The 12,284-nt window shown below is 52.5% G+C and overlaps 1 protein-coding gene across 1 annotated transcript; it reads right to left on the bottom strand.

Moving 5' to 3' along the window:
* Nucleotides 1–210: 210 nt before the first annotated feature.
* On the bottom strand, nt 211–11,543 carry LOC144098055 (uncharacterized). The gene is made up of 6 exons (XM_077630617.1): nt 11,246–11,543; nt 8,130–8,141; nt 2,881–3,003; nt 1,672–1,794; nt 431–654; nt 211–315 (listed from the first exon to the last, which is right to left on the bottom strand). Exons 1-6 carry the CDS (start codon nt 11,541–11,543, stop codon nt 211–213), a joined length of 885 nt encoding a protein of 294 aa, XP_077486743.1.
* Nucleotides 11,544–12,284: the final 741 nt, after the last annotated feature.

Genomic DNA, 12,284 nt, shown 5'->3' with positions numbered 1-12,284 from the left:
ATCGTTACGACACACGTGGCATATCTTACTGTATACGACAGTACGCCGTTCGAAGGTTGCAACATGAATCTCTTTTGCTTCCGGCTCGGAGCGTATATATACGAAACAGAGAGGGGGAAAGGAGAAAGGGAGAACAAGGGAAGGATATCAAACGATAAACGCACGTGCCGTCAGCGCTTGCAAGGCAGCCTGATTGCGGCTGACGTCACTTTACAACATCTCTTCTTCCTTAATAGTGAAGTCGCTGTACTGGTTTTCTTTGACGTGTAGAGCGCCGCAAGGCTTGGGGTGATCTGACGGGTTCAGCGTTGCTCCCTGCGAGTTCCGGCTGAAGTTCATGCTCAGGTTCTGTTATGCCCCCTTGTTCGGCTGGCGTTCTCGGCAACAGTGGGTAGTCGCTAGGAGTACCTGTTCTCGAGTCTCGTTTTGCCGCTTCTTGGTCTTTACCACACGGTGGTGTCGCATCTTCCCGGTCCCGCACCTGGTCAACATGTCGTCTTACTGATCCGGCTGGTGTTCGAATGCTCACCATCCGAGAGCCTGTTGTAGACTCTACAATTCCTGGAGTCCATTTCTCACCCCTTCCGAAGTTGCGGGCGTACATGGTAGCTTCAGGCAATGGCAGTGGCCACTCGTCTGCTTCGTTCGCTGGCCCTGCGTGTACAGGAGGGAAACATGTGTCTAAACGGGATCGAATTTTATATCCGAAGAGCAGCTCTGACGGCAATTTTCCAGAGCGATTAGGTGTCCTTCTGTAATTGAACAGGAGCTTGTTTATATTATCTTCCAGCCGCCCCTCACCAATCTTCTTGAGACCGTCCTTAATTGTCCTGACAGCCCTTTCTGCTAGGCCGTTCGATTGAGGGTTATATACAGCTGTGCGCAGATGCGTTATGTTGTTCCTCTTGACAAAAGTAGCAAACTCGTCAGCGGTAAACTGCGTTCCATTATCTGATACGATGGTTCGTGGCGCGCCAAATCTGCAGAAGATACCGCGCGGGCAGTTGATTGTGCATGAAGCGTTTGCTCGTCGGAGTGGCACAGCTTCAGTCCACTTACTGTATGCGTCCACGACCACGAGTATCATGTTCCCTGCAATAGGTCCCGCCAAATCGATATGTACCCTTGCCCATTTTTCAGCAGTAGCGGGCCAGCCTTTTGGCGTTGCTGTAGCTGGCATGGGCAGGTTTTGGACACAACTCTGACGTGACGCTGTCACTGCCTCTATTTCGCGATCTAACCCTGGCCACCAGAATGACGATCTAGCAACCGCATTCATAGCGGACGATCCCTGGTGCGTCTCATGCAAAAGGTATAAGATGCGACGTCGCGCCTCCATCGGAACGACTACTCGCCGGCCCCAGTATAACAACCCGTGGGCCAAAGAAAGCTCCAATTTCTTGTCAAAAAAAAAAAAAGGTGCGACACTCGTGTTCAAGCCTTTCGCGCAGGGCGGCCAACCGTTCTTGGTGAATCGCATAACTTGACTCAGAGCAGGGTCACCCGCAGTCAACTGCCTTAGCTCCTCAACTCGAACACACATCACATCGAACAACACATCGAACACACGCAAGGCCAGCAGATAGTCTGGTGGGTCCGCTTCTGGTGGCTTCGGCTGAGACGTCCGTTGTGGCAGTCTACTAAGGGCGTCAGCGTTGAGGAGTTGTTTACCAGGAGAGTATTGAAGCTGATAGCGGAATCCGCCTAAGTACAGCGCCCAGCGCTGTATTCTGGCGGCTGCCAATGCTGGAGTTGGTCGATCCGCCTTCAGCAGGCCCACGAGCGGATGGTGGTCGGTGACCAATACAAATTCTCGGCCTACGAGATAATCACGGAATTTGGACACTCCAAACACAAGAGCAAGGGCTTCCCTCTCAAGCTGGGAATAATTTTTCTCAGCCCTTGTTAGCGTCCTAGAACGGAACCCGACAGGTTTGTTTACCTTTCCGAATGTTTGGAAAAGCACGGCACCTATTCCGTCCTGTGAAGCGTCACACTCTAGCTTGAGGGGCCTCTCGGGATCATAGTGAGCCAGCACAGCCTCTTCACGAAGGCATTTTTTTTGCTGCACGAAAAGCTGCTTCTTGCGCATGTCCCCAGAACCAACGTGTGCTGTTCTCCAATAACTTGTACAGCGGTGCAAGTACGGAAGACATGTTGGGCACGAACTTCGAATAAAATATAATCATGCCCAGAAACTACCTCAACTGCTGAACATTTTGTGGGTTGGGGGCTTGCGCGATTGCTTCAACATGCTTCTCTATCGGATGCAGACCTTCACGATCAATTTTATGACCCAGATACGTCACTGCCTCTTGGCGAAAGCTGCATTTCTCAAGTCTGAGTTTCACTCCATGCTCACAAAACGCTGCAGTACTTGGCGTAATCTGTCGGTGCTACCAAGTTTTTCTGATACCAAAACGTCGTCAAGGTAAGCCTGAACAGCTGTCAGGCCCTGCAGAACTGTTTCTATTTTCCGCTGGAAGATGGCAGGCGCGGAAGCTATCCCGAACGGCAGTCGGTTGTAGCAAAACAACCCACGGTGTGTATTGACTACGCACATCTTCTTTGAGTCCTCATCGAGGGGGACTTGGTTATACGCGTCTCTTAAATCCAGCTTGCTGAAGCAGTCCCCACCGTTCAGGCATGCGAAGATGTCATCAATAGCTGGCAACGGGTACTGCTCCAGTTCACAGACGGGGTTCAAGGTCACCTTAAAATCAACGCAGATTCTAACCTCGCCGTTCTTCTTCATTACAGGCACAATGGGAGTAGCCCATTCGGCGTGCGTTACAGGTGACAGTACTCCAAGCGTTATGAGCCTATCAATCTCTTTCGAAAATTTATCGCGTAAAGCAAATGGAAGGGAACGGGCCTTACAAAATTTCGGCATGGCGCCTTCCTTGAGCTTCACATGAACAGGGTGTCCGTCAATTAGGCCCAGCTCGGGGCGGAAGACGTCTTTGAACTCTGACAGGACGGTATTGTGACATTCCTTGTGTGCTGCGAGGTTCCGCGTTCCACGGCGCGGCGTAGACGGAGACCCAGATGACAGCGGCATCATCAATTACCCAGCCATGCTCTTTGAGTGACGACCAGAACAACCGGACCCGCTGCCGCCGCCGCGGGGAAACAGGCTTTATCCTCCCCAATTTCCGGGCACATTCCAGGACAAGGGAGCTGTCAGCGGGCCAGAGCGCGCCGTACCACAGCCGACGCTATGCGCTACCGCGAAGACAACATTCTTTCCCTCCTTCCCCTTTCGACGTGGGCTATCGCCGGGAAGGCACCCACAGCTTCCCGCCGTGCCTCGTGAACAAAAGCGCATTCCCAGAAGGGCCGTGACGGACACCTGTCATGGCGGACAGGCAGTACTCGCCAAGAATGTGGAAAGACAGGCGCTAGTGAATTAGCTCCGAAGAGAGAGCCTGTGTATACTCTCACTTGAGAGAGAGTGGTGACGTTTTTGTTGTTTATTTAGTTTGTATTGTTAACAGACTCTGGGTTCGAGGCTAAGCCCAACCCAAGGGGTTGTCCCCATCTCGCATGTTATTTTGGATTGGAGAATTGATGCTTTGGGCGGGCCACTGGAAATGACCGCCCTTAGTCCTTTGTTAATCAAGTGCTTAAAAGCACATGTAAACGGATGCAGTCCGGTCTGAGCGGAGGTCGACATCGTTCGCCAAGAGGGCCTTCAGCGCCGAAGCCCGACGGCGTGCAGCTTCTGCCAGCAACCGCTCGAGCCCAACCCCGGAGCCACTCCATCGCCCCCATGAAGTCGTCGGCACGTAAGCTCGGACGCCCCAGCCTCTGATGTATAACCTTAATCATGTGTAATTATTGAATATACCTGTTTGTTTAAACTGAGCCATACGGTGTCTCTTTGCCTCTCCGTCCCGTGTGGACCTGCGCATTATGGGGGTCATCACACTGGTGTCAGAAGTGGGGTCTCAAAAGCAAATGTCCTCTGAATGCTGTGACATTCATGACTTCAAAATTGTAATCAAAAGGGAATCACGGGACTGATTGTGGGACTTCTACCCCCATTTGAGAGGCTTGAGGCACTGGAGGGCTTGAAAAAAAAAAATGACTGTATCTGAGGGAGCTCCCACTCCACAGCCGTCGCTCGGAGCAAGCATGCTGGCATTAGGAAGCGTCATTCCGACGTTTACGGGAGATAAGACAGGGGTTCCAATCTGCGATTTCTTTTCCATGCTAGAAGAGATTGGGAAAATGGGGGGATGGTCCGATGCTCAAATGCTGGGAATGGCGAGGTGTAAGATGGCAGGAGCTGCTCATGATTTTGCATGGCGAGACGAAAAAGTAAAATCCACAAAATCATTTGCGGAATTTAAGAAGCTCGCGTTTGAGCATTTCGACACTGAACCACGTCACGTGCGGGTACAGAGGTTCCGTGACGCCGGACAGATGGTAGGGGAGGACGTGCGAACATTTGCGTCGCGGCTTCAGCGCCTAGCGCACGATACGTTAAGCAGGGAGGAGGAAAGAGACCAGCTTAAGAAGAAATACGCGGAGGATATACTTAAAGAGGAAATGACCGCTTTGTTCGTGGCTGGTCTGCAAGACCCCGTGCGCCGGTTCGTGCTCTCGCGCAAGCCGAGCAATTTCGACCAAGCCGTGGAGGCCGCATTGGATGAGGAACAAAATGAGGCGTTAACGACAGCCGCAGCGAGAGTACGCGTCATAGAGAGAGCGGTGCTCAACCCTGAGGTTGCTCTCTTGACAGAGCGGTTAGATCGCTTAGAACAGCTGCTATCTCAGCAGGTAGAACGCCAGGTTGAAGCGTGCGCTCAACAGCGCCCATTCGCGGGAAACCGGAGACCGCCACAAAGCTACAGGCGCGGTATGCGAGATTTTAAAGAAATCGTATGCTTCGCTTGCCAGGGTCGCGGACACATCGCCAGGTTCTGCCAAAACGTGCGCCGTGGGGAGCCACAAAGAGAAGCAGGCGAGACACGCCCTAAGCAAGCCTACAGCGGGGCTCCAGATACCGAGTCAAAAAACTAGTTAGTCCTCCCCAGCCTGAGGAGCGTGGGGAGGGAGCAGTAGATGATGAGGTGGTGGTAGTTTGTGTGGCCGACGAGGCATGCCCTGTTGTACGTTGCAAGTTAAATGGTTGTTGTATGGAATTGTTGATAGATACGGGGTCAAAGGTGACATTGCTTAAGGAGAGCAGTTTTAACACGCTTCGAAGGAAGGGGGACCGCGAGGTGTTGGAAGCGTCTGGTGGTATGGCAACCAAATTTGTAGGCATAACGGGGGATCCTCTTGGCATAAGTGGACTCTACCGGTTATACTTCTCTCTCGGCGGAATTGCATTGGAGCACCCCTGCTACGTATGCCCGGACACGGTGTCTCTGCCAAACGGAGTGTCAGGTATATTAGGGCAGGATTTTTTGAGAAAAGGGAAGGTAGTAGTCTCATTCTCTGAGGAAGAGGTTAATGCGGGCGGCTCAAAAGTTCCGTTTTTGAACAGGAGAGGGGCTGAGATTCGCATTACCGATATTGACACCCGTCAAACAGTGGGATCATTGGAGAAGGTATATTCGCGGGTTGCCGTCCGGCTGGTCGAGGAGGCGGTCGTCCTTCCTTGGTCGGAGCACATTTTGTACGCGTTTGTGCCTTCAGATGTAGAGAGCGGCGCCGTGGGAGTGCTTGAGCCGGTCGACTCTCTCAGCAATGGCCTGAAGGCAGCCGCGTGCCTCGTGACAGTTAATGACGCCCACAGAGTGCCCCTACGGGTGGTTAACTGTAGCCAGCAGCCACTGAGCCTTCCCAAGAACAAAACATTGGCTTTCTTCACCTCTGCGATAGAGAAACGTGAGTCCACCGATACGGTACTCGAAACTGTAGAGCATGCTAGTCTTTCGGCTGCTCCAAAGGTGTCGTTCGATCTTTCTCACGTAAAATCCAGGGAGAGGGAGGCTCTGGCTGGTTTGCTGAACGACTACTCGGAGGTATTCGCCGCGTCCAACCTGGATTTGGGCTGCTGTGGCGTTATAAAGCACAGGATAGAAACCGGCACTTCATCGCCCGTTTACCAGCGTGCGTACAGGATTCCTTACTCCCAACGTGAGGAGATGGAGCGGCAGGTGCAGGCTCTGATTGATCGCGGCATTGTTGAACACTCAAAGTCACCCTGGGGAGCACCAGCACTATTGGTGGAAAAGCCAGATGGCTCGTATCGATTGGTAGTGGACTACCGCAAACTAAATGCCGTAACTCGCATCGATCCATACCCCATCCCCAATATACAGGAGACGCTTTCTCAGCTGGGCTCTGCCAGGTACTTCACGGTAGTGGACATGGCGGCGGGATCCTGGCAGATAGCAATGGATCCGGCAGATGCCGAGAAAACGGCATTCAACACGCCCTCAGGGCACTATGAATGGAAAAGAATGCCGATGGGTCTGGCCAACAGCCCTGCTGTCTGGCAGAGAACCGCTGATGTTATCCTGGCAGGTCTTCTGGGGAGGCTGTGCTTCGTGTATATGGATGACATTATCATATAAAGTGACAGTTTTGAGAACCATTTGCGCGATATTGAGCAGGTTTTGGTGCGACTAAGAGGAGCGGGTCTCAAGCTGAAGCCCTCTAAGTGCCAATTCCTCACAAACGAGGTGAAATACCTCGGGCACGTTGTTTCAGCTCGCGGCGTGCGACCGGACCCTGAGAAACTAAGGTGTGTCTCGGATTTTCCATCCCCGACTAGCGTCCGCCAGGTCCGGCAGTTTCTCGGCCTGATCGGTTACTACCGAAGGCACATAGAGGAGTTCGCCAAGCTCGCTAAGCCGCTCACCGCCTTAACAGCCAAAAATGTCGCCTTTCGCTGGGACGAAAACGCGGAGGATGCTTTTGGAGCCCTGAAAAGGAAGCTAATGAGTGCACCGCTGTTGCGCCACCCGGATTTTAATTTGCCCTTCGTTATGGCCACAGATGCGTCAAAGTTCGCAGTTGGTGCCGTGCTATCTCAGGTTATCGAGGGCAAAGAACATCCCATTGCTTTTGCTAGCCGACAGCTGAGCCCCACAGAGCAAAAGTACGGAGCTACGGAAAGGGAGTGCCTCGCCGTTGTCTGGGCAGTAAAGCACTTCAGATGCTACCTTTACGGCCGCAAATTCAAGCTAGTCACAGACTGCCATCCTATGAAATGGGTGATGAGTGTCAGGGACCCTAGCTCGCGACTCGCTAGATGGAATCTACACCTGCAGGAATACTGCTTTGAAGTTGAGCACAAGTCAGGAAAGACGCATCTGAATGCTGATGCACTCAGCCGCACAGCTGCCGTGGCAGCTATAGATGAGTTTGTCCCCGTAGTCGACCCCGCCGAATTACGCACAGAGCAGTGCAAAGATCCTGACCTGAAGCGAATAATCGAAAGCTTAGAGGGCGCACCGTCTCACCCCGAACAGCTAGGTTATTTCATTGGCAAAGACGGCACCCTGTGTCGGCGCACGAGGCCAACCAGGAAAGGGAGACCAGAGAAAACCGCTTGGGACTGAGTCGTCATACCTCGGTCGTGGACAGAAAGGGTTCTTCGCGCGTTTCACGATGCGCCATGCGCCGGTCATTTTGGCGTAGCGAAGACACGCAGGCGTGTGGAGCGTTTGTACTTTTGGAGTGGCATGCGACAGGATGTTAGAGACTACTGTGCGAAGTGTCATTCCTGTCTCGAAAGAAAAACACCCAAGGGACGAAGACCAGCTCCAATTCAGCCGTTCTCTGAGGTTTCGGCTCCCTTCGAGCGGACAGGTATGGACATAATGGGCCCATTGCGTACGACCACTTCCGGAAACAAGTACATTTTAGTATTTTTCGATCACCTTTCAAAATACGCGGAAGCGGTAGCACTCCCAGATCAGAAGGCAGACACGGTTGCAAGAGCATTTGTCGAACAGATCGTGCTCCGACATGGACCCCCGAGGCAACTCTTGACAGATCGGGGAACGAACTTCGTGTCGCAGCTAATGAGGAGAGTTTGCGAGCTGCTTAAGATCACTAAGAAGCAGACAACACCGTACCATCCGGCTTGCAACGGCGCGGTGGAGCGACTGAACCAAACCGTGGCCGGGTTCCTGTCGCATTTTGTTTCGCGCGACCAGCGGGACTGGGACTTGTGGCTCCCGTATGCAATGTTTGCCTACAATTCCGCAGCACACGAGAGCACGGGCGAATCGCCATTCTTTCTTCTCTACGGCCGAGACCCGGACCAGCCTAGTGAAGTGCCAGAGGGCCCCCGTCGTGTCCCATACGCTTCACTGGACGACTATAAGGTTGAGCTAGAATCGCGCTTGCAAGTGGCGAGGGACATCGCAAAGGAGTCCTTAAAGAAAGCGGCGAAGCGCAGGAAGAAGGTGCACGATCGCAGTGCTAGAGACGCGCCGTTTGATGTGGGGGACAGCGTGTACATTGAAAACTGCCAAAGGCAGATTGGGCTAGCTCGTAAGTTCCAGACGAAGTGGAGAGTACCGTGCGAGGTTGTCGAGAAGCTTTCTCCGGTAAACTTCAGAGTCCGAGACGTGAACCGGCGTTTGATAAGGATACACGCAAATCGCCTCAAGTCGGCACCGGTTCAGTATTCACGAAATGAGGAAAGGGAAAGCGCGGATTTTGATGGGGACAGAAGTGAAGCGGAGCGCGCAGATAGTTCGCAAGAAACGCCCTCTCCTGCATTTGTTCGGCAGGCGCCCGAGGTGACGACCGGAATGCCACCGGATTTACTTCATGCATTGCTAGAAGAAGAAGCGCGCGAGGTTGCCGCGCAGATAACGCCAGGAGAGGCTCCTGCCACGAGCCCTCGCGAGTCCCAAAGCAGACAAAGGGGCACAGACTTACTTAGTATGACTCATGAAGGCCGATATCCGCTGCGAAATCGGAAAGTAAGTCGGACTAATGGCGTAAACAGAGCGGAGTTGTGAACTGGTTAGAATTGTGTAATGCCGCAGCTCATAACATTGGTATATGCGTATGTGTTAAGTTATCGGAGTTAATAGTTAAACCTTTCTGTCATTAAGTAACACCTTCACAGGAGAGCATGCGGAGCGCATGCAGAACCTTCCCTACTTCCTTTCGTTATCTATATTTTTGTCTGTGCCGTGATCGTGCTAGAAGTGGGAGCTCCTTTGTAACTGTGGTAAATTTATTTCGTCCAGTTTGGACTAGAAAGGAGAGGCTTGGGTGCTGAGTTTCATGTTTATCTGTAAAAGATCAGTGCTGCCCCTTGAGACGCCAGTTATGACAGCGGAGGCATTGGTGTTGTGCAGTGGTGTTGAGTGCAGCGAAAAGTGTTTTGTCGGACGCACTGTGCGAGGCGATTCAGAAAGACAAGGGGAGCTGCAGGGACTCAAATGTTCGGAGAACATTCTTCTGGAGAGTGAGCGAGTGTGACATTCCTTGTGTGCTGCGAGGTTCCGCGTTCCACGGCGCGGCGTAGACGGAGACCCAGATGACAGCGGCATCATCAATTACCCAGCCATGCTCTTTGAGTGACGACCAAAACAACCGGACCCGCCGCCGCCGCCGCGGGGAAACAGGCTTTATCCTCCCCAATTTCCGGGCACATTCCAGGACAAGGGAGCTGTCAGCGGGCCAGAGCGCGCCGTACCACAGCCGACGCTATGCGCTACCGCGAAGACAACATTCTTTCCCTCCTTCCCCTTTCGACGTGGGCTATCGCCGGGAAGGCACCCACAGCTTCCCGCCGTGCCTCGTGAACAAAAGCGCATTCCCAGAAGGGCCGTGACGGACACCTGTCATGGCGGACAGGCAGTAATCGCCAAGAATGTGGAAAGACAGGCGCTAGTGAATTAGCTCCGAAGAGAGAGCCTGTGTATACTCTCACTTGAGAGAGAGTGGTGGCGTTTTTGTTGTTTATTTAGTTTGTATTGTTAACAGACTCTGGGTTCGAGGCTAAGCCCAACCCAAGGGGTTGTCCCCATCTCGCATGTTATTTTGGATTGGAGAATTGATGCTTTGGGCGGGCCACTGGAAATGACCGCCCTTAGTCCTTTGTTAATCAAGTGCTTAAAAGCACATGTAAACGGATGCAGTCCGGTCTGAGCGGAGGACGACATCGTTCGCCAAGAGGGCCTTCAGCGCCGAAGCCCGACGGCGTGCAGCTTCTGCCAGCAACCGCTCGAGCCCAACTCCGGAGCCACTCCATCGCCCCCATGAAGTCGTCGGCACGTAAGCTCGGACGCCCCAGCCTCTGATGTATAACCTTAATCATGTGTAATTATTGAATATACCTGTTTGTTTAAACTGAGCCATACGGTGTCTGCCTCTCCGTCCCGTGTGGACCTGCGCATTATGGGGGTCATCACAGCATGCATGGCGGGGGTATGGCTGCTTCCTGGTTCAGAGTTTTGTTGCACTGATACGTTCTACACCGAGGTTCCTGCGTCATTGAACTTGGAAATCAACTCCCGTCCACAAAGGCTCGGACCTGAACAGTTCAGGACCATCAAGGAACTCTTGACCTCCTTGTCGTTGTAGGACACTGACATACTCAGTTTCCCTAATACTGGAAGTTGTCCAAGATAACAGGACAGTTTAATGAATGCGGGTTCTAATTGCTGCCAATGTTCACGGTTTTTCTCAAAAATCTCTTTGGACACAACACAGACGGGTGACCTGGTGTCCGCAATCATAGGTACGTCAATGCCACACCATGTGAAAGTACGAAGAATAGGTGGTGGTAGCCGACCATTGAAGGGTGCGGTTAGTGTCCAAATGTGCGCATCGTCTCCATTTTCCTCAGTAACATCCGCTGTTACTGCAAACGCTTCTCCTTGCCTGCATTGTGAACGTGCCTTTGGGCGTCCTTTCCGCACGTCGCTTTGGCACATCTTCGCCAGATGGCCGTATACACCGCAGCGGTAACACCTCGCTTTCGCCCAGCCGCAGGCGTTTCTGTTGTGTTTCTTACTTCCGCAACGCCCACATACTGACACCAGTGCATCAGCTTGTCGTGCATTGACCTTGAGTACGGGTTCAATGTCAGAAGACATCTTCTTTGTATCGTTTTCCGCTGCTTCTGCTGGTATGGCAATTGTTTCAGCCTCTTTCAACGTCAAATCTGTTTTCGCTAATAGCTGCTTCCGAATAGCGCTTCACCTCACGCCACAGACGATTCTGCCGCGAAGCATCCGGTCTAGCATGTCACCGAAATTACAGCCATCCGCAATCCGGCGAACTTCAACGATGAACTGTTGAATGGGCTCACCTTCCAACTGGCAGCGATTGAAGAACCGATCGCTCTTCGTTATTTCATGACGCTTGGGGTCGAAGTAGGCATCCAAAACTTTGACTGCTTCCTCGTACGTCAGCGAGTTTGGCTTCCTCGGTGCAACCTGTCCTGAGAGCACTTGCACGGTGCGCGTACTCAATGCTGCTACCAGCAACGCCCTCTTCTTTCCCGAGTCGCTGACGCCATTTGCCTCAAAAGAAGCTTCTACCTTCGTGATGTAGGCCTTCCAGTTGTCGGACTGGTCATCGTATTCCGGTAGTTGATGATGAGCCATGGTCGGTATTTCCGCGACCGCTGTTTCCTGCTTATCTGCCTGGCTTACATCATTTGTCACCTCAAGGGTTCTTTCTGGCCTCGTCGCCACTGTTACATCGTTACGACACACGTGGCGTGTCTAACTGTATACGACAGTACGCCGTTCGAAGGTTGCAACATGAATCTTTTTTGCTTCCGGCTCGGAGCGTATATATACGAAACAGAGAGGGGGAAAGGGGAAAGGGAGGACAAGGGAAGGATATCAAACGATAAACGCACGTGCCGTCAGCGCTTGCAAGGCAGTCTGATTGCGGCTGACGTCACTTAACAACACATATGTACCCCCATAAGGGGCTGGGGGCATTAAATTAAGTCCCCTACGATCATGAGCGGGTCCCTGTTCGCCACCTTTAACGCGTGACTGAATAAGTCTGCAAATGTGGAGTTTGAAAGTTTGGAAGAGCTGTAAACACATGAGGGTCCTGCTTGCGTAGAGGAAGGATCGTCACCATTACATAGGAGACAATCGCTTTGTAATCAAGGTCCGCCGGAGAGGACGTAATATTTTTATGCCCGCAGAGGCGGCTCTGCACGTCCTCCTGATGTACCGAGTAATTGGTGAGAGTGGCTACATTCTCCAGCTATTGGAGGGCCACTACAGCAGGAATACTTGGGAAAGTTGTTAAGAACCGCTGCACCAAACCCCTTACAAGACTTCCAACTAAAGCAGCCCTTCTTGACTGCCCCAAATTATGATCCA

Source organism: Amblyomma americanum, chromosome 7 (assembly GCF_052857255.1).
Source record: "Amblyomma americanum isolate KBUSLIRL-KWMA chromosome 7, ASM5285725v1, whole genome shotgun sequence".
NCBI classification, from domain to species: Eukaryota; Metazoa; Arthropoda; class Arachnida; order Ixodida; family Ixodidae; genus Amblyomma; species Amblyomma americanum.
Note: the sequence above shows the minus strand (reverse complement) of the source record. Positions and strands in the feature narration are given on the sequence as shown.

Bases quoted from the DNA above. Each gene is read 5' to 3' on its own strand.
- LOC144098055 (XM_077630617.1), bottom strand. From the start codon at position 11,543: ATGGCTCATCATCAACTACCGGAATACGATGACCAGTCCGACAACTGG. The intron at 1,795-2,880 runs GTAAGGCCCGTT...TATTGGTCACCG, and splicing joins AGGCGCCATGCCGAAATTTT to ACCACCATCCGCTCGTGGGC. The intron at 316-430 runs GCAAAACGAGAC...CGGAACTCGCAG, and splicing joins GTGGTAAAGACCAAGAAGCG to GGAGCAACGCTGAACCCGTC.